Raw genomic sequence first — 27,615 nt, 5'->3', positions numbered from 1 at the left:
GAGCCCTAAAAGTTCTAGATATGATGACCAATAAAAAAATTTCTTAATGATGGCCAAGCCATACTTATTAGTCTCATGATAAATTGAAAATCACAAGGTCATCATTTTCTCTTAATCAAAACAAGATTCAATCTCTTGACTCTGATAAAAGTTCCAAAATTTAATGATATTTGTAAATAGTTTTCAATAATTTTTATGAAACATTTCTGTCTGAATCTTAACCATCCTTATTTTAGTACCTGCTCTCCAAAACAACATTAAACACCATTAAGCACTGCACCAGAGGGCTTAATTTAATCCTTAACTGAAAAGATTTGACACTAGTTATGAGTGAATATCCAGCATATCCAACCGACAACAAGATTTTTCATACAATAGAGAGATCAGTGTGAATGTGATTATACAACTCTCAATATAGTTTTTACTTAAAAACTGCATAATGAGGGGCACCTGGATGGCTCAGTTGGTTAAGCGGTCATGGTCATGATCTCACAGTTCATGGGTTCAAGCCCCATGTTGAGCTCTGTGCTGACAGCTCGGAGCCTGGAGCCTGCTTCGAATTCTGTGTCTTCCTCTCTGCCCCTCCTCCCTTGTTCACATTCTGTCTCTGTCTCTGTCTCTCTCAAAAATAAATAAACATTAAAAAAAAATTAATAAAAACTGCATAGTGAGCATCTTTCATGGTTGGTATGTAATTTCAATGGATTTGATAAGAAATTTCTTCATGAAGACACAGTAAATCAGACATAAAGAACTTTAAATGTGTAAGATAATTGTTAAACAAGTGACATGATTTCACACACATGGGATACAACAGTTATAGAAATACATTTCATGAAAAACTTCAAAGACATTCTAACCCCAAAGCTGAGAAAGAAAATTTAAGAGAATAGAAATACGTGGCAAATGGGAGGGAGTTTTTTTTGCTCCCACTTTAATTGCAGCAGTATTCTAGAAAACAATCCTCTTTGAATTTGGGAAGATAACAGTGTTTTCCATGCCTTTGCACTTCATTTTCTGAGGTACATAAAGTAGTAGAATAGGCTTTAACAATATTTTTTGTTTATATATTATCTCTAAAAAGTTAATTATTTTGCTTCATGCCATTTGAAAACTAATTGTACATAACTAATGGAATTTCCTTTTTTTTGACTTGCAACTTGTAGAAAGTAGAAAAGTTGTTGTAAAATTAACTGGAATTGAAAAACTTTCTAAATTGCAATGACTAACCAGATTTGTTTTGAAATGCAGTTGATTATGATTGTGATTGATATCAAGTGTGAAAGATTCTATTATTATTACACTGGTATTAAAACAATGATAGCCCTCCTCACAATCTGTGTCCACAAGCATGTTTGGGTGTTTGTCACTCTGATATTTCAGGCCTATGTATATTCAGGCTACATTTTATAAGCATATTTAGCTGTATCTTTGCTAAAATAATGTACACTGGGAGTGAAATTCAATATCATTATGCCTAACACTTTTGCAATTAACTCATCAATAGTTTGTAACATTTAATATCCAAGAAACACTCTAAGACTTGGAGAATATACATCATTTTCCTCAGAAACTGGGAGCTGTCCCTTCCCAAGAATGAACGAATTCAAATATCAAATATCATGGGTTTGTAGAAATTCAGAAATAATGAAGTTCGAATGCATTCTGTGCTAGATAAAATCATCACATCCTTGTTGATAACAAAATTTCAGTAACACTAATGACATTTTACATTAAATCTTGAAACATAGCAAAAAAGAGCGATAGTCTATGTATAGCATAAAACAGTTGCAACACATTCTTTTCATAAGAAGTCTCTCATTTGTGTTATTTAGCACATAATGAGGTGAGTAGTTGACCCTTTGTTCCATAAGATTGGCAGGTTTGGGGAACACCTCTTTCTTTACCATTTGTCCTAGTAAGGTAACCACTCTAAATCCAGACCTCTTAGAAGGATTCCTGTATCAACACATTGGAAGCAACCTGCACAGTCAGCTACTCCATTACCACGGTTTCTGGTAGGTACTGGTGGTTTTTTGCTTGTTTTCCTTCCAGGCAATGATCATTCTTAGAAACTGTCTGCTTCCACAAAACTTAGCCTTTAGCAAGCGTAAGTGACGGTGGAGATTTAAAAAGTTTTAGTTAGGAACTCAAGTCATCCAGGTATCCATAAAGTACACAAGTGCTTTAAAACCAGCCTTCTTTGACCCTGCGCTTATAACACAGGGGCCACTGTTTTGTAAACCACTATTTCTTTGAGTAGGATGACAGTGAGTGACATTCATCGTTGATACTCAACCTCTTCTTTCAGACCTTTGGCCAGGCTGACAGTAGTGATGACGATCGTGCCCGTTGTAGACAGCTGTGCAGTAAAATACTTCACGTGGGCTATTTAGCAGGTGTCAGGTGGGAACTGGAGCAGTGGTTCTCAAATGTTAAGGTGTTTCAGAATCACCTGTAGGGCTTGTTAACGCGCGGATTTCTGGCTGCCACCTCCAAAGTTTCTGATTCAGCAGATCTGAGATAGGGTGGAAATGTGCATGCCTAGTAAGTTCTTAGGTGATGCTGATGTTGATGGTTCAGAAACCACATTTTTTTTTTTCAACGTTTATTTATTTTTTTGGGACAGAGAGAGACAGAGCATGAACGGGGGAGGGACAGAGAGAGAGGGAGACACAGAATCGGAAACAGGCTCCAGGCTCTGAGCCATCAGCCCAGAGCCCGACGCGGGGCTCGAACTCACGGACCGCGAGATCGTGACCTGGCTGAAGTCGGACGCTTAACCGACTGCGCCACCCAGGCGCCCCAGAAACCACATTTTGAGAATCACTGATTTACAGCAAAGGAATCTTGACTTCTGAGTTTGTCCTTAATAGGCGATCATACAACTGCTGCTTCTCTGAGCCTCTTTCTCTCTCCATTTCCCACTCCCTCTGGCTTGCTCTCCCTCTCCCAATCCCTCTCTTTATTAAATGATAAACTAGATATATTACAATCTAAATAACTTAGCTCTTATTCTGAGACACTACTTAGGCATTAAGGCATATTATCAGTATTACTTGAAGTACCCTCAAACTATTTAAAATGCTAGCTCCTATGACAATCTGAAAATTACAACCCTCCTTTCATGCAGCATAATTAAGAAAGTTCTCCAATGTACAAAGGGAAGAAAGGAGAGAGTTATAACATTTCGCTTTTGTTGATATCTTTCTCATAATTAACAAGTGAATTTCAATAAACCTTGTATGTGAGAGTCGTTTTGGCTTTGAGTAGCAAAAAGCACACGGTCGTCACACATTCTAAAACAGGAAAACAACTTGTGGATAATCTGGCTGTGTTACTTCTTTCAGAAAGCGATGAGTTGGGAAATAGAGATGAACAAGATTATTTGTTACCTTCTATAAAAAATCTTTCTTAAACATTGTTCTCCACATCTTGTATTTCAGTAAAATAAGGACACCTGCTGCTATCACATGAGGAGAAGAGCAGCTTTCATGAATATCTTTTACTTTTAATTCAATTTTAAAGTGAATATTTGAATTAGAGAGATTTTGAAGAGGGACAAGTTTAAAATATCCAGTGCTTTGAATTGCAGATCTCATATTTGTACAAAATATGCTGGGCGGCTCCTCATTTGGGTGCGAGCTAAGAGCCAGCACTTGCATTCTATCCACCTGTTGGTCTACATGGAGTCTGCAGACACAGATGTGTCACTGAATGAATGGGAAACAGCGCAACTCTACTGTTTATGTCCATGTGGGTTGCTCTGCTGCTCCACCCATGTTCAAATCTGTCCCCCAGAGAAGTTGGCTGCCCTGCAAACTCTATCAACATGTCCCCCTCAGTAACCTAGAGCAATTTTGAAGGCACGTGTACATCCACCCCTACCTCATTCCCTAGCACCTAGCACAGTGGGTGCACTTCCATAAATATTTGATAAATGTTTATGAAATGTAAATAAATGCAAATATTTACCAAGGAATCTCCATGGCAGTAGTAACTCTCCCATATGGGACCCAGCTGTGGCTTGGTAGTCCTCTACCCCTTTCCTTTGTAAATTGTATTCTTAATCTAATCCTGCAAGGCCAACTATATCATTTTCATTGGTTAGAAGAATCCTATCTGATTCTCAAATGCTGAAGTCTTTTCTTAGATACGGAGATCATTATGTATCTGTAGTTACTCCAAAATTGTTATTTTAATACAGTCTTACTGGCCATATGTTGAGATGACAAACGTTAGCAATGGTAAGGTTACAGACCTGAGAAAAGTGTGTAAATGGGTGATAAGATTCATGGAAAATAAAGTTTAATAGTATATATTTTTAGATAGTTTTGAAAGATAGCTTTTGAGAGTTATCTAATATAATATGCTATTTTGTATATAAATATTCTCTCAGATGGCACATCATAATGAGTCTTTTGTGATTTTTTTTAAAACTATGAAATCAACTAACATGTCTGTTGTTAATGCAGAGTTAGTAATTGCTACTTCTTTTAGTAAACCAAAGAAAATCATTGGATAACTTTTGGTAATTTTTTGCAATCGATCTGAAGGTGAGAGATTAAAATAAGAATTAGAATTAAAAATATTCAAACATTTAATTGACATAAATCATAATACATGAAACTAAAACTGAAATAGCCTGAAATAAATTCAGTTGAAGGTCAGACTTCTACCATGTTTAAATCAAAAGTGGAGAAATTATTTTAAACTGACTTCGTTTTTTATTCCAAAGAGCAATAGATGAAAATGAAAGAAAGAAAGAAAGAAAGAAAGAAAGAAAGAAAGAGCGAGCCACAAAGTAATTTTAGCTTCAGATCGTTAGGATAATAAAATCTGTGTGTACAGACATTTTTAAAAAAGAATAGTTTTACTCAGATATCCCTGTCATATGAAAGAAGATTCTACCAGTTTTGAAGTGGCCCCGCTCCATTGGCTGTTGGGAGTGTGGTTATGCTGGTGAGGACAACTTGCTCGGAGAGTTTTGATATGTTGTCAAAGTTGCTGATCTGAGTGGTCAAAGACTTCCGGCTCTCTGTGCTGGTCCGGCCCCGGGTAAGCCGGTCCTCCTGGCGATGGTGAACTCCAAGGCAACAGCAAGAAAATGCAGCTTTAAATTCCTCTCGAAACTTTCCTGCCAAATCAGGGAGAATGAAAGGAAAAAGAAGTAAGCATAAACATGTTTCAACAAATCCATGAGTAGGGTACAAATAAGCTGCTGCCTTGAGCCAAACTAACAATGAGGTGCAACATTTTCGGAAAAGTGGGAAATAGGAAGAGGAAATTGTGTTATTAGAAGCTGGGTAGACTCCTGAAACAATAAGATATTTCCCTAAAATAATGTAACTGCTTTTCATGTGTGATGCTTGGAGTTTGATTTATTCCTTCAGGGTTAAACCTTCTGTATTTGTGAGTGGGGGTTATTTAGATTAACTATAATAAAAGTGATCATAACTAGGATGTCCAGAGTTATTTAATAACTTCAAAAATGATGAAAGCTGTATTGTATACAGCCATGGCTATACAGAAATTATCCCTTTATTGTCCTCTGAAGAAACTGTTCTACTGGCACACTGAGTTCAACAAAGAATCTATAAAAAAATCCTTAAAATACGTAGAAAATTTCTAAAGCTTTATAATTCGGCATAAAGCAGAACAAAAAACTGAGGGAAGTTATTTCTTGCCTTTAAATTACTGACATGAAACTGGAGAAGTATGAAAATGAAATAATCATCTTTTTAAAGGAAAAATGAACAGCATTGGGAGTCATCAGTGTTCTCTCTGAGCCTCAATTACCAAACTGGGTGATTGAGCGACAACACAAGAAGGAAGGTTCAAGGGTGTAGCAAAATAGGAGGCACCAGCCAAGTCCCCAGTGGTTATCAGCACCTCCCCTGCCTCACTCAACCCTCTGACTTTGACTTGGTTCTGTGGCCTTGTCTTCAAATACTTCTCCTTACAACCTCTTAGTGGATTTTATCTGCTTAGTGCAAGGGTCAGGCCCTTAGTCATTTCCTAACCTCAAGGCAGTGGCTTCTTCACTGCTTTCCAAGACAGAGCTCCACATGGCCCCTTAGCTCTTCAAACACAGCACATGAGCAGTGAGTTGTATCTGGTTATCTAAAACCTAATGCCATCTTTATTTTAGAGACAGGGGTTGGATGTAGCAGGGGAAAGCATGAAAAGGGACAACCGAATACAAAATAAAGCTTACATATACACCACCTGATTCTCTGAAAGATGAAATAAAGCAGGTTTATATATGGTATATGCCATGATCAAGAAAAAAACAACAAGAAAAGTTGCTGAAAAAAATCTAATTGATTGTCTTTTTTTTAATAACCCATACAACCCACAAGGCTAAAGATGAAGTTGGAAAATACACATTTTTTATTAAGTATGTCATAAAATGAATTGCTTTTTCTTCCACATAAAATGATCATATATTTAGGGATAGCAATGAGAAAGAAATAACCAACTGGTTAGAGAAGAAGACAGTGTAAAGATGTAACTAATTAAAACACAGTTTTAGAAGTCAGCCAGGAAAAATGTTTGTAAATAAAACAATTAGTTAATTGATTTTTATAATTATATTGGTTCCATAAACAGAGACAGATTAAATCAGTTACAGATGTGTGTGTGGGGGGGGGGGGGAGGTGTGTGTATGTGTGATTTAGTTTGTGTGTTATTTAGGAGTAATATCATTTTTTGGTGGTCATTGAGAAATCTTGAGATAAACCCAAGAGATGTTACTGATAAGAGAAATGCAAATACAGAAACCTACCTAAAAGTGGAAGGGTTCTAATTCAACCTCAATTAGGCAATCTCAGTGTTGTCAAAGGAAACAATATAGCAAGCCTGTTTTATTTTCAGATAAATTTGTTTTACATTTTGGTAAATCATAAGTTTAATGTATGGCAAGCAAGATTCTGTGTTATTCAGTTCTTACAATTTTCACTTTCCCATTTCAACATTTCTTTTAAATTTTATGGGGAAAATTGCTTACGTGATTTCCTCTGATGAGTTAGGTAAGACGTGCTCCTTCTCATAAGGGGAAGAAAAACTCAAGACAAATTACATTGGGGGAAAAAAATTCTCATTATATGGCACTTAAGCTCTTTACACATTTCAAGAGTGTTCAACACCCTGCTGGTCATTGATCCCTTGCCCTTGGTTAGAATTGTGGTTTGCATGGAAGAAACAGTTGAAAACTCACCACTGAGAAAATTGTAAATAATTGGGTTCGCAGCACTATTGGCATATACAAGCCAGTGTGAAAATGTAAACCAGGCATATACAGTCTCTCTGTCTTCTGTGTGGGTAAACATCCCAAATACTCTGTAGGAAAAACAAACCAAACCAAAAAACAGTGACAGAAAATCCAATGTGATTTTGAAAAGTACCTTGCAAATAATGAAATTCAAGTGTGAACATAGCCCTTGATAGAAGCTGCTTAACCCCTGTTCTCCTCTGCAGTGGGCATTGGTTTATGCTACCATCGTGAGTTTAGAAAAACCTCAGAACCTGAACAAAATCTCCATGGCACAATTAGTAAATCAAAAGCCAAATCTGATCAGAGAAGGATCTTTCTCTCCCATAAATATTAAATGCAATACTCTTTCTGGTGGGTAAGTGTACAGAAGTCAAATATATATCTATGTTCCTTCTTTCATATTGTTTCTAAATACAATTGATCAATGTTTGCTAATATTCCGTTTGGGGCATCATTTAAAAAGCACTCCTAAACTGTAGTCTCTGAGTACTTCTTCCTTTCTACATTTGTGCCTGATCAAAGTTTCACCATTTTTCAACTACAATCTCCCCAGCCTTGTTGAAATTTGTCTTCTGGGAATTCATTATGGCCAGAGAGGAACTAGTTTTCAGTAGGCAAAATTCTGGTAACTTCTTAAAATTCATGAGTTTTAGTGTTTTATTTATTATTTTAAACTCTGGGGGTGCCAGGTGGCTCAGTCAGTTGAACATCTCTTGATCTCGGCTCAGGTCATGATTTCACAGTTCGTGAGTTTGAGCCCCTTATCTGGCTCTGCAGTAACAGTGCTGAGCCTGCTTGGGATTCTCTCTCTCTCTCTCTCTCTCTCTCTCTCTCTCTCTCTCTCTCTCTTTCTCTCTGTCAAAATAAGTAAAAAAAAAAAAAAAAGAAAAAAAAGAAAAAGAAAAATCTTCATTATTTTAAACTCTGAAAAATATTTATTTTATCCTTAAACATCATTTTTAAGATTTGTTTCATATTCAGAAATATCTCATCTATCAAATTGTATTCACTAGCCAACAGTAGGTAACTTGTAACTACCCAATAATTAATTTTATAGGCTGAAGATACTTCATTCCCTGCCAGAGACTCCATCATTGATTGTGTAATTTGATTACACATGATGGTGCCCATGACAGAAATGCCTTTCTGCAATAAAGTGATGTGCTGTGGAGTACTCGAGTTTTACAAAAATACAATATGGAGTGAAATAACACGGACAATTAATGGTCTGTTATGGAATTAATGGTCTGTTATGACCCTCTACCATAATATATCTTTGAAATCCTAGACAAACTAGAACTACATTAAAGAAGCAGGTTTCGACTAGTTGGGCAAAAATTGTTTCCAGGAAAAAGGATTTAGAAATTCATTGGTGAGAGAAAGAAAACACAAGCATGATCTTACGAGAACAAACAAAGAGATAAGCATTTGAAGAAAATGTGTGTAGTAAAGAGCAAAACAATCTTCAGGGTTACTTGAAGTGTTTGTTTTTTTTTTGTTTGTTTGTTTGTTTTTCAAATTTTATAGAAAAGAGCAGAATGCTCAAAAAATCGAAAATATTTTAATAGACTTTCTTCTTAGCCATTTTTCCTTGGAAAGGGAGATGTTAAAGGTAGAAAAATAAGAAAAAATATGACAGACGAGTAGATATTTGGAACTAGCTAAAAGACAGGTACAGATGCTAAGATTCAGGAAATCCAAACAAGCAATCCAGAGAGCAGTAAATCCCATTTTCATCGAATGTAGACAGACAACAAGGTCCAAATTTTTTTTTTTTTAAAGGAGAAAATCATTCAGTAGCATATCGTGTTTATAAAGCTCTTAGGAATAGAAAAGATCGTCTATCCAGAGATCAGAATAAATTTGTTTGGGATTTCTGTGGTCGAGAAAAGTAAGAGAGGCATTATGAAAAGCTATGGAGGGCAAAGTCGCTTTTGTCTTCTCGTGAGTCAGTATACGTTCCATGCTACCAAAAAGCTTACGCCTTAAGGCTGCATCTATACTAAATAGTATTACTGAGCAAAAAGTTCACTTTCCATCGAAAAAGTTATTAAGCCCTTAAAAACAAGGGCCAAGGAGAATGAGAAATTTCTGCAGCTGGCTCTACCACCTTTAGTGTGTGTGACTCCAGCCAAAGGTGCCGCTCTCCAGAGTCTCCAGCTGTGAGGAATATGATATGGACTCTGAGTCAGGGAAAACTGAGAGGAGCAACCCCAGTTTAAGTTCGAAGCCTTTTATAAACAAAATTACTATTACCTTGGGGCCAGTCCGTTTGCAACAGTTATGATAATTCCCAATAAAGTTGGCTGGCTGTGAAGTTCATGTGTACCATGGCCCCTGTACTGGCTGTTCATGTTGGTCAATTGTTTTCACTTAACAGTGTATCTGCGGCCTAACAAATAACATACTTTCTCTCGCTGAAAAGTTGTGTGTTTTTATTAATAGTCACCTTGAGCTTAATTCAGTGACTTCAGCAAATACATTTTCTTTCTTTTTTTTTTTTTTCATTTAAACATTTAAAACACAGTATGAGTCCTGATTCCATTTTTTTGTGGGTGCTCAAAAATGCACTTTTAAGTATAATTAGGATGCTAACAAAACATTCTTATCTCCTTTTATCTTTTCGATAGAATCCTGTCATAATTCCCTATGTATGAGAACAAAGTTTTGGAAAGCCCATTTGTTCCGATCAAAAAAGAACTCCAAGCTGTCAACGTTTGTTGTTGTTGCTTTTTTTTTTTGGTTTTGTTTTGTTTCTTTTGTTTGTTTTGTTTTGTTTTTTGCATTAGAACTTTTTTTGCATCTAAGGCTCAGCAATTAGCTCAAAGAGGTCAGGGGAACCTCTGTTTTATGTCTGCCACTCAACAGAGAATTTCCATGGACAAGAGCTTATAGAGTCTGAGCATACTAAAAAGGCTGTCTGCCTTACCTGATAGTCACAACACATTCAATTATCTGGCCTGACAACTATCTAGGCAAAGGGCTTAGATTTTTCTCTGGCTTAAGAGGAAAGAAAAAAAAAAAAAAAAGAACTTAATTAAGAACCAAGAAATGACAGCCACTTTGATTTGAAATAATGGGTGAACTTTACCTCTTTAGCACGTTGAGGATGCTAATCGGTAGATAGCAAATTGCAAACACCAAAAGCACAACCATTAGCATCCGGGCTGTTTTCCGTCTGGCTCGGATCTGCTTTATTTCAGCGGCCACAGCACTAATCCTGGACTTGGTCTGCTGTCCCGACCCTCGAGGCTGTGAAGTAGGCTGCAGGGGCTTCCATTTTCTCTGAACTACAGATGATGTTCCAGGGATCTGAAAGGAGCAGAAACTCTTTATTGCCATCTGACTCAGGGATGTTCCACTTTGGAGAAGTAACCCAAAGATATAAGAAGGAGAGTATTCTGGATGCCTGTGGTCCAGGGAGGTTAAAGGCCTGTTTCCCCCAGAATGTTTGCTGAGTTAAGTATGTTCTTGAGTAATACAGTGGAGTGTCAAATAGGATTGGTGGTGGAAAAGAAAATTGAAACATCCCATTTTTAAAAATAAATTTTTAATGTTTATTTATTTTTGAGAGAGAGAAAGGGGAGAGGTGGTGAACAGCAGAGAGAGGGAGACAGAATGGGAAGCAGGCTCTAGGCTCTGAGCTGTCAGCCTACAGTCCGACACGGGTCCCAAACCCACAGACCGTGAGATCACGATCTGAGCCCATGTCGGACACTTAACAGACTGAGCCACTCAGATGCCCCTGAAACATCCCATTTTTATTAAGGTCTAAAGAGAGCTCAAATGGAAAAGCTATCTCTTTATAAACAGAGAAGTTGTATATCCAGACAATGGAATATCATTCAGGGCTAAAAAGAAGTGAGATATTAAGCCATGAAAAATCATAGGGAACTTAAATGTGTATTACTAAAAGAATCCAATCTGAAAAGGCTACAACTATATGACATCTTAGAAATGGTAAAATCAGAGAGACAGCAAAAAGATCAATGGTTCCCAGGGGCTGGAGGTGGGGTGGGATGGGGGGTTTACTAAGCAGAAAACAGAGGATTCTTGGAGCAGTAAAAATACTCTATATGATGCCATAATGATGGATACATGTCATTATACAATATACATTATACATTATACAATGTATTTGGATACACAGTCCAAACCCATAGAATGTACAATATCAAAGGTGAACTCTTAGGTAAATTCTGGACTTTGGGTTTAGTAGATCAGTGTAGGTTTATCAGTTGTAAAATATATATATATATATATATATATATATATATATATATATATCTCAGTTAAGTGAGGGATATGGATAACGGGGAGGCACTTTATGAGTGAAGGTAGGAGGCAGAGAAACCTCTGTATCTTCCACACAATTTTGCTGTGAACCTGAAACTGCTCTTAAAAACAAAACCAGCAAACAAGTCTTAAATAAAATGCGAGAGAAATAAAAACTGGCAAAAAAAAAAAAAAGAGATGTAAAAGGATGACAACCATATTCTCTTATTAGGAATTTCAAGTTCTGTTCAGATACCTCAGTGTAAAGACAGGGAAAACCTAATAGGTAATTGCAAAAGAAACCTGAATGGATTTTTTTTCATGAGTCACTACTGCCATCTGCTGTCAGTTGGACAGATAGGACTTAACTACCTAGTGTTTTTTATTAGACTTTGTTTTTCAGGTTTGGCCAGTGCAAACCTTGAATGAAGGGACGAAAAAAATAAACTGTTCTCCATTGTTTAGTACGTATTGTTATGAAATTGCTTGAAACCAATTTCATGCTCCAGTCTGGTTCTTTAAAATGCACACAAAAATAGTGAGAATCCCTTGTGGTCTTATATTAACATTTCAAATAGCTGGGATTTGTAACAATAATTATACAACTTGTACTTTTCCATTTCTTTTCAAAGTTATTTGATAATGGCAGGGAGTCCTTCCAAGTATACTATTTTCTTAATTACAAACTCATGAAGATTGATAGGGTTTAGTGAGCGAAACAATAAAATTCAGCATGCATAATTTTTTAAGAGGAAAATGGGCTAACACACCATAGCCGTGTTCTCATTCTCACGAAGACTCACTCTTTGGTCACCTTAGTTCTGTTAAGATTATTCAATTGTTGCTTTTATCTCTGTGCTGCAAGCCAAGACAGACCAATGTGTCCCTGTGCTCTATCAGAATGGACGTCGTATGGACTCTGTTTTTATACATCACAAGATCCAAGTGTGTTAGATAATCGTTGAAAGCAGAATTTTACTGTTTTCAACACAGTTGAAAATTTTTGATTTCCACACAGAGCTTCTGTTGACCAGTAACTATTCCCTCTCAAAAAGAAACACATGAAGTTAATGAAAAATTGCCCTGAAATAGAAATACATTTGATAAATTATTTCTCTTCTGGCTCTGTGTGTTCTGTCATGTAGACTTGACCTTTTCACACAGTGGTGGTCCTAAAAATCTTCTTATCTATATTATTGGTTGTGGGGGTAGGCACTGAGAATCCTTTCTCCTCTGTGAGTCTCTTTTTAAACAGTCTTTCTTTTAAATAATTGAGGAGAAAGTGCAATGGATATTGGAAAGTTCCAGAAAAACTCTAGCATGAGTAACCCTATAAATGTCTGCTAAATGATCTTGAACTGTTTTCTAAATGATCTCTTAGAGATCATTTAAACTTTAGCAATTCTATTATTGAGTGCTTCCCTGAAGGAAAGAAACAATATCCTGCAGCTGATAACTTCCTCAACCGTCAGAAACATATTTCCCATAAAGAGAAACTACCACAGGGAAAATGGCTGTGGTCTCTGCCATCAGAATTAAAAACAAACAAAACCAGTGATAATGCTCTCTTTTAGCTGATGATCTGAATAAGGATAGAAGATGTTTAATCCTGAACTCATCTTGAGGACACCTACAAATGTCTCCACTGATAAGTCATATGTCTAGAGAAAGTCCACATAACAACATTAGAAAATGCCTATAATAACTGAGCATCACAAACTATCTATAGTCTTGAGTAATCATTAATGCGTTCCTAAAAACAGATAATTCCAAACCCCACTTATACATGATCGAGCAGACATTGAGAAGGGTTAAATAAAATACCCATGTCTCCATCTAACAAGTCAGAATTAGCATTCAGTCCTGTCTCACTACAGAGTCTATCTTTTTTCCCATCGTTTCCATTTATAAGCTTCAACACAATGTATTATGGAAGTCAGTAAATTTTTATGCCTAGTTACATGGAATAAATAATCATACCAAAGGGCAATTGAGAAATCCAGCCTGGTAGGCTGTCCATGGAGGAAGGTCTTCCCCTGCCATCTTAGGAAAGGCTCAACCATTTGACTGTGGAAAGTTCCTGGACACACACACACACACACACACACACACACGCACACACACATTTATTCCATTATTTTCAATAAACTTTAAAATCATCTTTGATATGAAAATATATCCTGGAAGAGATATTACCACAATTATGAATTGGAAATATCATGTAAATGATGGACCTTGAAACCTGCCCTTTCTTAAAGTATTTGTGACCAGGATTAAGTCACAAGAAAAGGCAAACGTGTGGCATACATTAAAAGAATAGAGAATATTATGAACAACCAATACATTTGCAATCTTAAATGAGATGGATAAATACCTTAAAAAAAATAAAGATTACTGAAACTGACGCTATAATTCCAAACCTTGCTACAAAAAAAAAAAAACCTTCCAGACCCAGATAGGATCATTGTTCCTGATCGATCAATTCGATAGAACAGTAAAAATAAACACTACCAATCTGATTCAGACTCTTTCTGAATTCAAAGAAATAATTATACTTTCTGACGAATTTTATAAGACCACAGTTATCCTAAAAGTAAAAAACATGACAACAAAACAGTTGACAAAATATCTCTCATGAGTAGAGATGAAAAATTCCTGAAAATATATTATCAAATTGGATTCAGCAATATACAAAAAGGATAATACAATTCACTCAATAAATCAGACTGATTCCAGCAATGCAGTGTTGATTAAACATTCAAAGGTTAACCAATGTAATTTTTCATATTAACAGAATAAGATACATAATATGACATTTCAAACAATAAAGGAAAAGCATTTGAAAAATTCAACACATTTTCATGATACAAGTCTCAGTAAACTTGTAAACTAGTAATACAAAGAAACCTAATCAACCTGATAAAGGGCATCTTACCTAATGGAAAAAGATGAATGCTTTTTTTTTTAAATATTTATTTTTGATGGGGCTCCTGGGTGGCTCAGTTGAGCATCAGACTTCAGCTCAGTCATGATTTCACGGCTCATGGGTTCAAGCCCCCCCAAGTGGGACTCTGCTGATGGCTCTGAGCCTGGAGCCTGCTTCAGATTCTGTGCCTCCCTCTCTCTCTGCCCCTCCCTCACTCATATTCTGTCTCTCTCGTTCTCAAAAATAAATTTTAAAAAACCATTAAAATTTTTGTAAGTACTTTTTGAAAGAGAGAGAGTACAAGTGGGGAGGGGTAGAAAGAGAGGGGACAGAGGATCTGAAGCAGCCTCTGTGCTGACAGCAGTAATAAGTCTTTTCTCACTACTTCTACTCAACATTATACTGGAGGTCCCAACCAGTACAAGAAGACAAGAAAAATAGATAAAAGGTATATAGATTGATTTTATTGAGAACATTATTGCTTAAGAAGTAAATCCTAGGGAATCTCCAAAACTCCACTAGAATTGTTACATGAAATTAGCAATATGCAGGATCCAAAATCAAAAAACAATCAGTTGTATTTCTGTGATATGATTTACTACAGAAATCTATAAATTATATATATATATATATATATATATAGTATCATTCAGACGACCAAAATATATTAGATCTTCATCTACCATTCCTGTAAGTACTTCAGTGCCATAAAGGTGAGATGGGTATCTTGTTTTAAAGAAGGGAACCTAAAGTCAAAAGCTAGTTGCCAGGAGGACAAACCATTAAAGGGTTGTAACTTTCAGTCCCACTCCCTGACCTCTGGGTAAGAAAGAGGGCTGGAGTTTGAATCAGCCAAAGCCAATGACTTAGACAATCATGACTACATAATGAAACCTCTATAAAAACCCAAAAGAACAATGGGTTTCAGAGAGCTTCCCGGCTGGTGAATGTAAGGAGATGCAGGGTGAGAGGTGTACCAGGAGGGAGCCTGGAAGCTCCTTACCCTGTGTATCTCTTCATCTGCCTGTTGATTTGTATCCTTTAGCATATACTTTAATAAACTAGTAAACACAAGTGTTTCAAAAATGAGCCACTTTAGCAAATTAAAACAATCTGAGGAGGAGGTCATTGGAATCCCCAATCTGTAGTTGGTCTGTCAGTCAGAAGCACAGGTCACAGCCTGGGGCTTGTGACTGGCATCTAAAGTGGGAAGTGCGGCAGGGGTGCCTGGGTGGCTCAGTCAGTTAAGCATCCGCCTCTTGGTTTGGGCTCAGGTCATGATCTCATGGTTTGTGGGTTCAAGCCCCTCATTTGGCTCCACGCTGACAGCACGGAGCCTGCTTGGGATTCTCTCTCTCCCTCTCTCTGCTGCTGCTCACTCTTTCTGTCTCTCAAAATAAATAAATAAACTTAAAAAAATTAAAGTGATAAGTGGGAGAGCAGTCTTGTAGGACTGAACCCTAAAACACGTGGAATCTGTCTTCAAGTAGATAGTGTCAGAATTGCTGACACTGGTGTTGTGTGTACCAGAACACCACACCCTAAACATTAGAATTAGGTCTGGGAAACCTAAAAGAACTTCTATAAACTAGTAGTAAACAACTGGAAAATTCGATTACAAAATAACATGAGTTTCAATGGAAAGAACAAGTAATCTTATTCTTTAACAGTACATGGACAAAATATGTATACATAAGATTATATAAGTTGTTAAGAGCTATCAAAAAAGACAAATAAATGGGGAGATACACCATGTCAATGAATTGGAACTTAAAGTTATCAATATGTCAATTTTCCTCCAAGTGATCCATAGATTAAATGCAATCAATCCCATTCAAAAAAGCAGCAGTTTTCTTGAGAAAGGTGAAACACAGATTTGCAAAATGTTTATGAAATGCTGTGCAGTTATGAAGGAACCCAGTACAGAGTCACTTAATGGCCAGGAAAGGGAGTATAACTACTCAAAGCAGAGAAGGAGAAAGGCAGAGAGCAGGGCCATGGAATGGTGGTACATAAACAGGCCACGAACAACACTGCTCAATGCTGGCAAATGCTCAAGCAAGAAATCCTTAGGGAAACATTTTTTGGAAATCATTGGTGACTTCATTGAGAGATGTTTCAGTGGAGTGATAGGATTTGAATAAGAATAAAGTGGGCTGAGAGATCAGTGGGAGTGAAAGGTGGTGAGAGAAAGGAGTCAACAAATAAAAATGTCATGCATTTTAGCTAGCAGGAGGAGCAAAGGGTTAAGTTAACATCTGGAAGAGTCTGAGAGTTAGGATGAGAGTCCTTAAAAATGCCCACTCCAGGAGGACACTCTTCTTTACCTTTCCTCTATCCTTTAGCTCATTACCCATTTTATCATAATAGAGTACAACTGATGCTTGGTAGATGCTATCTTATATAAAGCAGTAATCTCTATCTTCCTCTGTGTGTCTGGCAAAAACAATGGAATTTTTTCTTATTTTTTACATTACCATTTGAAAATGATTTGGCTCTAAGACCCACAGACATTTTTTTCCATATAACTCCATGACTTTTTTTTTTAATCCTGCTATAGCTCTTTTATTTATTTTTAAATGTTTATTTATTTTTGAGAGAGAGAGAGAGAGAGAGAGAGAGAGAGAGAGAACAAGCAGAGGAGTGGCAGAGAAGGGAGGCACAGAATCTAAAGTAGGCTCCAGGCTCCACATAGCCCAATGCAGGGCCTGAACCCACAAACCATGAGATCATGACATGAGCTGAAGTTGAAAGCTTAACTGACTGAGCTACCCAGGCTGCCCAAAGCACAGCCTTTCCAGAGATTAGATGTATATGCTAATTCCTCATAAGAATCTGTCCCTCTCTTGACTTCATTCTCAATCTTGCAATAAATACCTCTACTTGCAGATTCTACAGATGACCCTGCTACAGACAACAGTAGCTATAATTGTTGTCCCTGATTCTCTCACCCAACCCTCGAACTCAAGGCTCTTGTCCTTTGTCCATCCCCAGATGTGTTGTCTCTCAACATGACTCCATCACCCAATTAGCTCTTAGTAGAAACTGGCTTCCCCTTCCCTTCCTGGAATCCAACAAATGGTTTTCACTGAATAGGTCCTCTCATGCTTCCATACTTCTATGGACTTTAAAATCTTAGTCACAAACAACCTTTGGATAATTCCCATTACATATTCTCGTTGCATCAACATGTTGAGTTGTGTGTTTAACCTTTTTTCCTTCTCCAGAGTTTGAGCAGAAGAATTTGTAAAAGAGTTCCCTCCATATTTAGTTACTTTAAAAAAAAAATCACTTTTTGTTATTTTTATTTTTTAACGTTTATTTATTTTTGAGAGAGAGAAACAGAGTGTGAGCGGGGGGGGGGGGGCAGAGAGAGGGGGGAGACACAGAATCTGAAGCATGCTCCAGGCTCTGAGCTGTCAGCACAGAGCCTGCCTGACACGGGGCTCGAATTCACAAACTCTTGTTTTTTTGTTTGTTTTTTTTTTAACATATTTATTGAGACATAATTTATATGCCATAAATTCCCTTTTAAGGGGTACAGTTAAGTAGGTTTTAGTGTATTCGCAAAGTTGTGCAATTGTCACCCCATCACTGTCTACTTCCAGAGTGTTTTCATCACCGTGAAATAAAACTCCAAACCCTTTAGCAGTCACTTCCTATCTCCCCATCCTACTACCCGCTGCAAACACAAACCATTCTGGCTTTATAAAATTTCCTATTCTCTACATTTCATGTAAACAGAATCATACAATATGTAGTTTTTTGTGTCAGGCTATTTTCACTTAATAATAATTTCAAGATTCACCCATATTGTAGTATTTCAATGTTTCATTATTTTTTATAGCTAAATAATATTCTATTGTACACCTATACCACAATTAGTTTATTCATTCATCCATTGATGGACATTGATTTGTTTCCACTTTTGGACTGCTATTGATGCTGTTGCTATGCACAACAATGTATAAGTTTTTATGTGGACATGTTTTCAATTCTCTTGGGTATATAGTTAGGGATTAAACTGCTACCACATGGTAATCCTTTAAGATTTTGAGGAATGGCCAAACCATTTTCCAAAGTAGCTGCATCAGTTTCCATTTTTACCAGCCGTATAATGAGAGTACTAATTTCTCTGCATTCTCACCAATAATTGTTACCTTAAAAAATTATTTTAGCCACCATATTGAGTGTGAAGAGATATCTTACTGTGGCTTTGATTTGCATTTTCCTAATAACTAACATTGTTGAGCATCTTTTGATGTGCTTATTGGCCATTTCTTTATTTTCTTTGAAGAAAATGTTATTAAAATCATTGCCCACTTTTAATGTGTTATTTCTTTTTATTGTTGAATCATAAGAGTTCTTTATATATTTTTGATATGTTTTTTATCATATATTTGATTTGCAAACATTTTCTCCGATTCTGTGGGTCACCTCTTCACTTTCCTCATGGTATACTCTGAAGTGCGAATGTTTTTATTCCAATAGCATCCAGTTTATCTATTTTTAAATTTTTTTCGCTTGTGGTTAGGCGTAATTTAAATCATTAGTCTAAAACAAGGTCATAATGATGCCTGACCTCAGTCTTATAATGAATGTGTTGTCCTCTAAGATTTTGAGATGGCCCCTGACTTACAATGGTTTGGCCTATGATTTTTTTAACTTTATAATGGTACAAAAGTAATACACATTCAGTAAAATTGTTCTTTGAAATTTGAAATTTAATATTTCCCTGGGCTATTAATATGTGGTAAAATATTCTCTCATGATTCCAGGAAGTGGCAGTGAACACCCAGTCAGCCATACAGTCATGAAGGTAAACAATTGATACATTTAAACCTATTCTGTGTTTTACTTTCAGTACAGTATTTAATAAATGCATGAAATATTCAACACTTTATTTTTTTCAATTTATTTTGAGAGAGAACATGTCTGCATGAGCCAGCAGGCTAAGGGCAGAGAGAGAGAGACAGAGAGAGAGAGAGAGAGAATCCCAAGCAGGTTCTACTCTGTTAGCTCAGAGCCCATAAGTCTCCATCCCACCAACTGTGAGATGATGACCTGAGCTGAGATCAAGAGTCGGGTGCTTAACTGACTGAACCACCCCGGCGCTTGCCAACACTTTACTATAGAATAGGTTTTATGTTAGATTGTTTTGCCCAAATGTAGGTTAATATATGTGTTCTTCACACATTTAAATTAGGGTAGGCTAAGTGATGACATTTTACACAGGTCAGGTGTATTAAATGAATATTTGACCTAGGTTATTTTCAACTTATGATGGCTTTATTGGGATGTAACCCCACTGTACATTGAGGAAGATCTGTATTAACTCTCATATTTAAGTCTAGAATCTACTCTGAGTTAAATTTTATATATGGTGAAAGGTGATGTTAATTTCATTATTTTGAGTATACAAAGTCGCCCCAGCAGGATTTGCTGACAAGACTATGATTTTCCCCATTGAATTGTGAGACACTTTTGTTAATAATTAATTAACCATAAACATAAGGGATTTTTCAGTCAAAATTGCACCAGCATTCTTCTCGAAGCTAGAATAAGCTATCCTAAAATTCATATGGAACCACAAAAGGCCCCGAATAGTCAAAGTAATTTTGAAGAAGAATACCAAAGAGGGAGGCATCACAATCCCAGACTTTAGCCTCTACTACAAAGCTGTAATCATCAAGACAGCATGGTATTGGCACAAAAATAGACACATAGACAAATGGAATGGAATACAACTACAGAATTGGACCCACAAAAGTATGGCCAACTAATCTTTGACAAAGCAGAAAAGAATATCCAATGGAAAAAAGACAGTCTCTGTAACAAATGGTGCTGGGAGAACTGGAGAGCAACATGCAGAAGAATGAAACTAGACCACTTTCTTACATCATTCACAAAAATAAACTCAAAATGGATAAACGACCTGAATGTGAGACAGGAAATCATCAAAACCCTAGAGGAGAAAGCAGGAAAAAACCTCTCTGACGTCAGCTGCAGCAATTTCTTACTTGGCACATCTCCAAAGGCAAGGGAATTAAAAGCAAAAATGAACTATTGGGACCTCATCAAGATAAAAAGCTTCCGCACTGAAAAGGAAACCATCAACAAAACTAAAAGGCAACCGACAGAATTGGAAAAGATATTTGCAAATGACATATTGGACCAAAGGCTAGTGTCCAAAACCTATAAAGAATTCACCAAACTCCACACCCAAAAAACAGATAATCCAGTGAAGAAATGGGCAAAAGAAATGAATAGACACTTCTCTAAAGAAGACATCCAGATGGCCAACAGGCACATGAAAAGATGCTCAATGTCACTCCTCATCAGGGAAATACAAATCAAAACCACACTGAGATCTCACCTCATGCCAGTCAGACTGGCTAAAATCAACAAATCAGGAGACTATAGATGCTGGAGAGGATGTGGAGAAACAGGAACCCTCTTGCACTGTTGGTGGGAATGCAAACTGGTGCAGTCGCTCTGGAAAACAGCGTGGAGGTTCCTCAAAAAATTAAAAATAGACCTACCCTATGACCCAGCAATAGCACTGCTAGGAACTTACCCAAGGGATACAGGGGTACTGATGCATAGGGGCACTTGTACCCCAATGTTTATAGCAGCACTTTCAACAACAGCCAAATTATGGAAAGAGCCTAAATGTCCATCAACTGATGAATGGATAAAGAAATTGTGGTTTATATACACAATGGAGTACTACAGGGCAATGAGAAAGAACGAAATATAGCCCTTTATAGCAACGTGGATGGAACTGGAGAGTGTGATGCTAAGTGAAATAAGTCATACAGAGAGAGACAGATACCATATGTTTTCACTCTTATGTGGAAACTGAGAAACTTAACAGAACACCATGGGGGAGGGGAAGGGAAAAAAAAAGTTAGAGAGAGAGAGAGCCAAACCATAAGAGACTCTTAAAAACTGAGAATAAACTGAGGGTTGATGGAGGGTGGGAGGGAGGGGAGGGTGGGTGATGGGCATTGAGGAGGGCCCCTGTTGGGATGAGCACTGGGTGTTGTATGAAAACCAATTTGACAATAAATTTCGTACTAAAACAAAACAAACAAAATACATAAGGTTTTTTGCAGACTTTGAATTCTATTTCACTGACCTATATGACTATCTGTATGCAAATACTATACTATCTTGATTACTTAAGTTTTATAAGACTGGACATTGAAAAGTGACTTTTCCAACTTTGTCTTTTTGAAGATTAGTTTGGCCATTCCTGGTCTCTTTCATTTCCACATTGATTTTAGTACAGTTTGCCAATTTGTGCAAAAACAAAAAAACTAACAAAAATCCACAAGGCAGCTGGGTGTATGATAGGGATTGTGATGAATCCGTGGATTGGTTTGAAGAATTTTTCTATCTTACCAATATTAAGTATTCCATTCCATGAATATGGAATGTCATTTCATTTATGTAGTTTATGTAGTCCTTCTTTAATTTTTAAATCATCCTGCATGTTTTTGTATGTTATTCATTTATTCTATTAAATTTATAACTGTTTTACTTTTTTGGTGCTATTTTATGTGGAATTATTTTGTTAATTCCAGTTTTAGGTTGTTCTTTACTAGTTTATAGATGTGAAACTAATTTTTATTTACTGATCTATTATTTTCAAAACTTACTGAACTTGTTTATTAACTTTTTGCATGTGGATTCTTTAGGATTTTCTATGTACAAGTTCATGTACTCTATGAAGAAAGAGAGCTTACTTCTTACTTTTCAACCATGATGACTTTTATTATTATTATTATTATTATTATTATTATTATTATTAATATTATTTCTTGACTAACTGACCTGGGTAGAATATAGTTCTATTCAATATTGAATAGATTAAATAGAACTGCTAAGATCAGATATCCTTGTCATGTTCCTGATCTTAGCAGGGGAATATTCAGTCTTGCACTGTAAGATATAATGTTAGCTGTAGGATTTTATAGATACCTTTTATCAAATTGAAGTCTATTTTTTTTTCCTAGTTGATTGAGTGCTTTTATCTTGAAAGGGTATTTTTTTGTCAAATGCTTTGTTGCATTTACTGAGATGATCATGTGGATTTTGTCTTCTGTTAATGTAGTATTACACTGATTGATTTTCAAATCCTGCTTCATCATCCTGTATTACCTTTTTTACATATGGGTATGGTTTGCTAGTATTTTGTTGAGTATACTATTCTGTATTCTTTTTTTTTTTTTAATTTTTTTTTCAACGTTTATTTATTTTTTTGCGACAGAGAGAGACAGAGCATGAACGGGGGAGGGGCAGAGAGAGAGGGAGACACAGAATCAGAAACAGGCTCCAGGCTCTGAGCCATCAGCCCAGAGCCCGACGCGGGGCTCGAACTCCCGGACCGCGAGATCGTGACCTGGCTGAAGTCGGCCGCTTAACCGACTGCGCCACCCAGGCGCCCCATACTACTCTGTATTCTTAAGTATATTAGTCTGTAGTTTTCTTGTGATATCTTTGTCTACTTTTAATAGCAGTGTAATTCTGGCCTTATGGAATGATGTGGGGGGTGTTCTCTCCTCTACTTTTTGGAAGAGTTTGTGGAAGTTTGGTATTAATTGTCCTTTAAATATTTGGTAGAATTCAACAGTGAAGCCAGTGGGCTTTTTCTGTGGGAGATTTCTTATTACTAATTTAATCTCTTGGTTTATAATAGGTCTATTCAGATTTTCTAATTCTCCTTTAGATGATTTTAGTAGTTTGTGTCTTTTTATGAATTTGTCCACTTTATGCTATCTATCTTTTTACTATCTTTTCTGGCATGCAATTATTCATAGCATTCCCTTACCCTTTCTATTTCTGTAACATTTGTGGTGATGTTCCTCTTTTACTTGTGATTTTAGTGATCTGAATCTTTTCTTGTTTTTTTCTTGTCAGTATCTTTCAAAGAACCGATTTTCAGTTTAATTGACTTTTATCTATTATTTTCCATATTCTATTTCCTTACACTCTACACTTTATTATTTCCTTCCTACTATTTGCTTTGGTCTTTAATGTTTTCTTCTATTTCTAACTTCTAAAAGTGGAATGTTGGTTTATTGATATGAGATCTTTCTTCTTTTGAACATAGGTGATATAACTATCAATTTCTCTCCAAACAGTTCTTTTGCTGAATTTCATAAGTTTTGATGTATTGTTTTCATTTTTATTTATTTCAAAGTATTTTAAGCTCTTTTGTAATTTCTTCTTTTACCATTTGATTATTTATTTATTTATTTATTTATTTATTTATTTATAATGGTCAGAACACTTATTTTTTTAAACATTTATTCATTTTTGAGAGACAGAGAGAGACAGAGCATAAGCAAGGGAGGGGTAGAGAGACAGGGAGACACAGAATCCAAAGCAGGCTTCAGGCTCTGAGCTGTCAGCACAGAGACTGACACAGGGCTCGAACTCATGAACCATTAGATCATGACCTGAGCCAAAATCAGAAGCCTGACTCAGCCACCCAGGCGCCCCTACCTTTTGGTTATTTAAAAGTGAAAGGTTTAAATTCCATGTACTTGTGAATGAATTTCCCATTTTCTGTCCTTGGTTAATGTCCAATATAATTCAATTATAGTAGAAGAATGCACTTTTTATGATTTCCATTATTTTAAGTGTTCTGAGACTTGCTTTATGGCTTATCATTGGATCTAGTCTGGAGAAGAGTCCATGTGCACTTTTGATGAATGCACATTCTGCTGTTTTTGAAGGAATGTTCTGTAGATACTTGTTAGGTCTAGTTGGTTGATAGTTTTGTGCCAGTCTTCTATTTCCTTGTTAATATTCTGCCTAGATTTTCTATCCATTACTGAAAGAGGAGTACTAAAGTTTTCAACTATTACTGTTGAATTGTGGATTTCGCCTTTCAATTCTGTTTTTGCTTCATGTATTGTGGATTTCATTTGCTAAGTTTATAATTCTTTTAGAAAAATTTTTAAATTTTACTTATTTTTGAGAGAGAGAGAGAGAGAGAAAATGTGTGTGAGTGGGGGAGAGACAGAGGGAGGGGAGACAGAATTCCAAGCAGAGCCTGAGGCGGGGCTTGAATTCATGAACCATGAGGTGATGACCTGAGCCAAAATCAAGAGTCAAATGCAGAACCAACTGAGCCACCCAGGCACCCCAAGTTTATAATTTTCATAACTTCCTGATAGATTGACTTATTATTTTGAAATATCCTTATTTATCTATAGTTAATTTTTTTAACTTTAGAGACAGCAAGAGCAGGAGAGAGGGACAGAGCAGGGGGACACACACACACACAAAGAGAGAGAGGGAGAGAGAGAGAGCGAGAGAGAGAGAGAGAGAGAGAGAGAGAGAGAGAGAGAGAATCTTAGCATGGAGAGAATCTCCAGAGTGTGGAGCTCAATGTGGGGCTCACTCTCATGACCCTGGGATCACAACCTGAGCCAAGATCAAGAGCCAGACACTCAGCTGACTGAGCCACCCAGCCGCCCCTAGTCACAATTGTTTTTGGAAGATTTTTATTTTTAAGTTATCTCTACACCCAGTTTGAGGAACAAACTCACAAACTCGAGGTCAAGAATCACATGCTTTACTGACAGCCAGCCAGGCATCCCTATAGTCACAGTTTTTGTTAAAGTTTCCTTTAATATTACTACAGCTACTTCAGCTTTATTTTGGTTACTGTTTCCATAATATGTTTTTTCCTACTATTTTATATTTAACTATTTGTGTCTTTGAATATGAGATGTGTCTTTTGTAGATAGCATGGAGTTGTATCGTTTTATGTTTGTTTTTTTATTCTGTCAATCTCTGGCATGTTTTATTCATTTACATTAACTTAGTTATTGAAAAGGAATAATTTGTATCTGTCAGTTTGCTGTTTGTTTCTGTATGTATCAAGTCTATTTTGTTCCTCTATTCCTCCATTGCTGCTTTATGTTAAATAGATATTTTCTAGTATACCATTTTAATGCTCTTGCTTCCTTTTTTTCACAATAGTCTTCTGAGTTATTTTCTTAGTTGTTGCCCTGAGAGTTACAATTAGCAACCTAAACAATATTTGGATTAATGGAAATTTGATTTCAATAGTGTATAAAAACTGATCCAATCTAGCTTCATTCCCTTCTCTTTCCTTTGAATTATACTTTACATTATAAGTTGAATCTATACAGTTTTATAATTATTGCTTTATGCTATTGTGTCTTAAGTCAAGTAGGAGAATAAAAGTATTACAAACAGAAATATTTATACTTTCTTTTGTATTTACCTATGTGGTTACTTTCATTAGTGCTCTTTATTTCTCTGTGTGGACTTGAGGTATCACCTTTTGATTCTGCCTCCTCAATTACAATTTGCTGTCTATTTTCTCACACAGGAATTAGTTATCATCCCCTAATATTAATTATTTTAAGTTTTCTTAGATGAATGTTGAATAACAAAGAGTAGTAGAAAAGACTGTGATAAAAATTAGGACAGGAAAATTTTTTCAAAGTTATATTCCTTGGTAAGTTGAAATTCAGTTCAGACTCAAAGATCAGGTATGATTCATCCCCAGTTCATCCCACAGTACCAGTAATAGAGTGGGTGCTTAATAAATATTTTTGGAATGAGTTAACATGAGTTCACATGATGATTATAATTTAAGTGTTGAATTATCGCAGCCTAGAACTAGTAAGAACACTGATAGAGTCATATAAGCTAAGATTAAACAGGTCTTAGAAAGAAGAGGCTTAGAGAAGCCTCTGTATAATCTCCAGACTGAATGAATTTCCTGAGTCACATTATCAAGAAAGAATTTAAGTCATTGATTATAGCAAAGCATTAGTTAATTCATTTAATGAAGATTGAAGTTCTTGAGAAAGTCAGACAAGGTTGCATGCTTTACTCATTAATAATCTTACACTTAGAAATTCCAAAGTATGTAACAGATTCCATGCATCTGTAATGTTAAGCAAATAAGATAGGCCCTCCATTTGATGGCTCACTTGATGTAGCCTATGGCACACATAATGCCTTGGAACTCAGTTTATAGACATTAACAGTTGGAAACTCAGAGTTGCTCAAGCAGAATTCTACATAATCACCCATTTGGGGTTAATTTACTTTATTGTGGCTCCTAAAGTGAGCTCAGCTGAACTTGTCATTTTCCATTCCAATCTGTTTTGTAAATGTTTTTAGTTTCACAGCCCAAGCATTTTACTGCAAATCTCCTAGATCATGTGGTTTGTGCTAACCAGAACAATTCATCAAAAGAATGTAGGTTATTTCTAAACCTGCAATACAATTTTGAACTTACTTTAGAGTTTGAGAAATGAAGAACTATAAGCTTTAATAATGGAGAAATAAACTGGTTGGAGTTTGGTAGTTATCTATTCAACATTTTTTGGATTACTTTCTTTGTGCAAGATACCATACCATTAAGTGTTTGGGATTCAATGATGAACAATACCGATTTAGGTACCCCACGGAGTTTTAAAGTCATGTCAATCTGGAAATAAATGAATAAGCCAATATAAGCATCTATTATATGTAATCCACATTACTAGAAAAAATATGGAAGTAGGGAATGCTCTTAACACTGAATATTTCTAGTCAAGAATCTCAATGGAAATCTAAAATATCTTTACTCCTACATACTCATTAAAAGCGTTTTCTCTTTCAAGAAAAATTTCAAATTCCAATTTTTCCATGAATTGTTCTATGAACAACTGGGCAATGAATTCCCCAATGTTCTCTTCTTTCTAAATATTCCCAGAACTTCCTCTTATTTTTCTACTCACTTTTTTCTTACAAAGTATTTATTCAGCAACAGATACGTTCTATGTATATTACAAATTGGTGGGATATAAGATAAAGACGAGAGTGTACTAACTTCATCTGTAGAGTAGAGCAGATAGACAAATAAAAAAAATGTCATTCTAATGTTATTTAAAAGCACTGTGAAAGAGATCTATTTAAGAAAGTCATCATATACATGGATTCAACACATGCTTCTTATTTTAGATACACAAGCAGATTCCGTTGAAAGGACGATTAACAGTATATACCATTAAGGTATTTTAATTGATGAGCACTTTCTGTGCTCTAGGCACTTGAATTAACTCATCAAATAAGTGTAACAACTCTGAGAGGTAGA

The 27,615-nt window shown here is 36.1% G+C and overlaps 1 protein-coding gene across 2 annotated transcripts in view; it reads right to left on the bottom strand.

Moving 5' to 3' along the window:
- Positions 1-740: 740 nt before the first annotated feature.
- HCRTR2 (hypocretin receptor 2) overlaps positions 741-27,615 on the bottom strand; it is a 113,759-nt gene continuing 86,884 nt past the window's right edge. Inside the window, exons 5-8 of one of the 2 annotated variants that reach the window (XM_086707090.1) lie at positions 10,368-10,588; positions 7,220-7,341; positions 4,912-5,137; positions 741-2,518 (exon numbers count right to left, since the gene is read on the bottom strand). In XM_086707090.1, coding sequence (XP_086563216.1) covers position 2,518; positions 4,912-5,137; positions 7,220-7,341; positions 10,368-10,588 — 570 coding nt within the window. In that variant the 3' untranslated portion in view covers positions 741-2,517. Of the gene's footprint in view, positions 2,519-4,907; positions 5,138-7,219; positions 7,342-10,367; positions 10,589-27,615 lie in introns of those variants that run through there. The other variant, XM_025925591.2, reaches the window with a different exon arrangement.

The sequence above is a fragment of the Puma concolor genome, chromosome B2 (assembly GCF_028749965.1).
Source record: "Puma concolor isolate L17-30 chromosome B2, mPumCon1.1.hap2, whole genome shotgun sequence".
Classification (NCBI taxonomy): domain Eukaryota; kingdom Metazoa; phylum Chordata; class Mammalia; order Carnivora; family Felidae; genus Puma; species Puma concolor.
The sequence above is the reverse complement of the archived record's forward strand: the minus strand, read 5'-3'. Positions and strand labels throughout refer to the sequence as shown.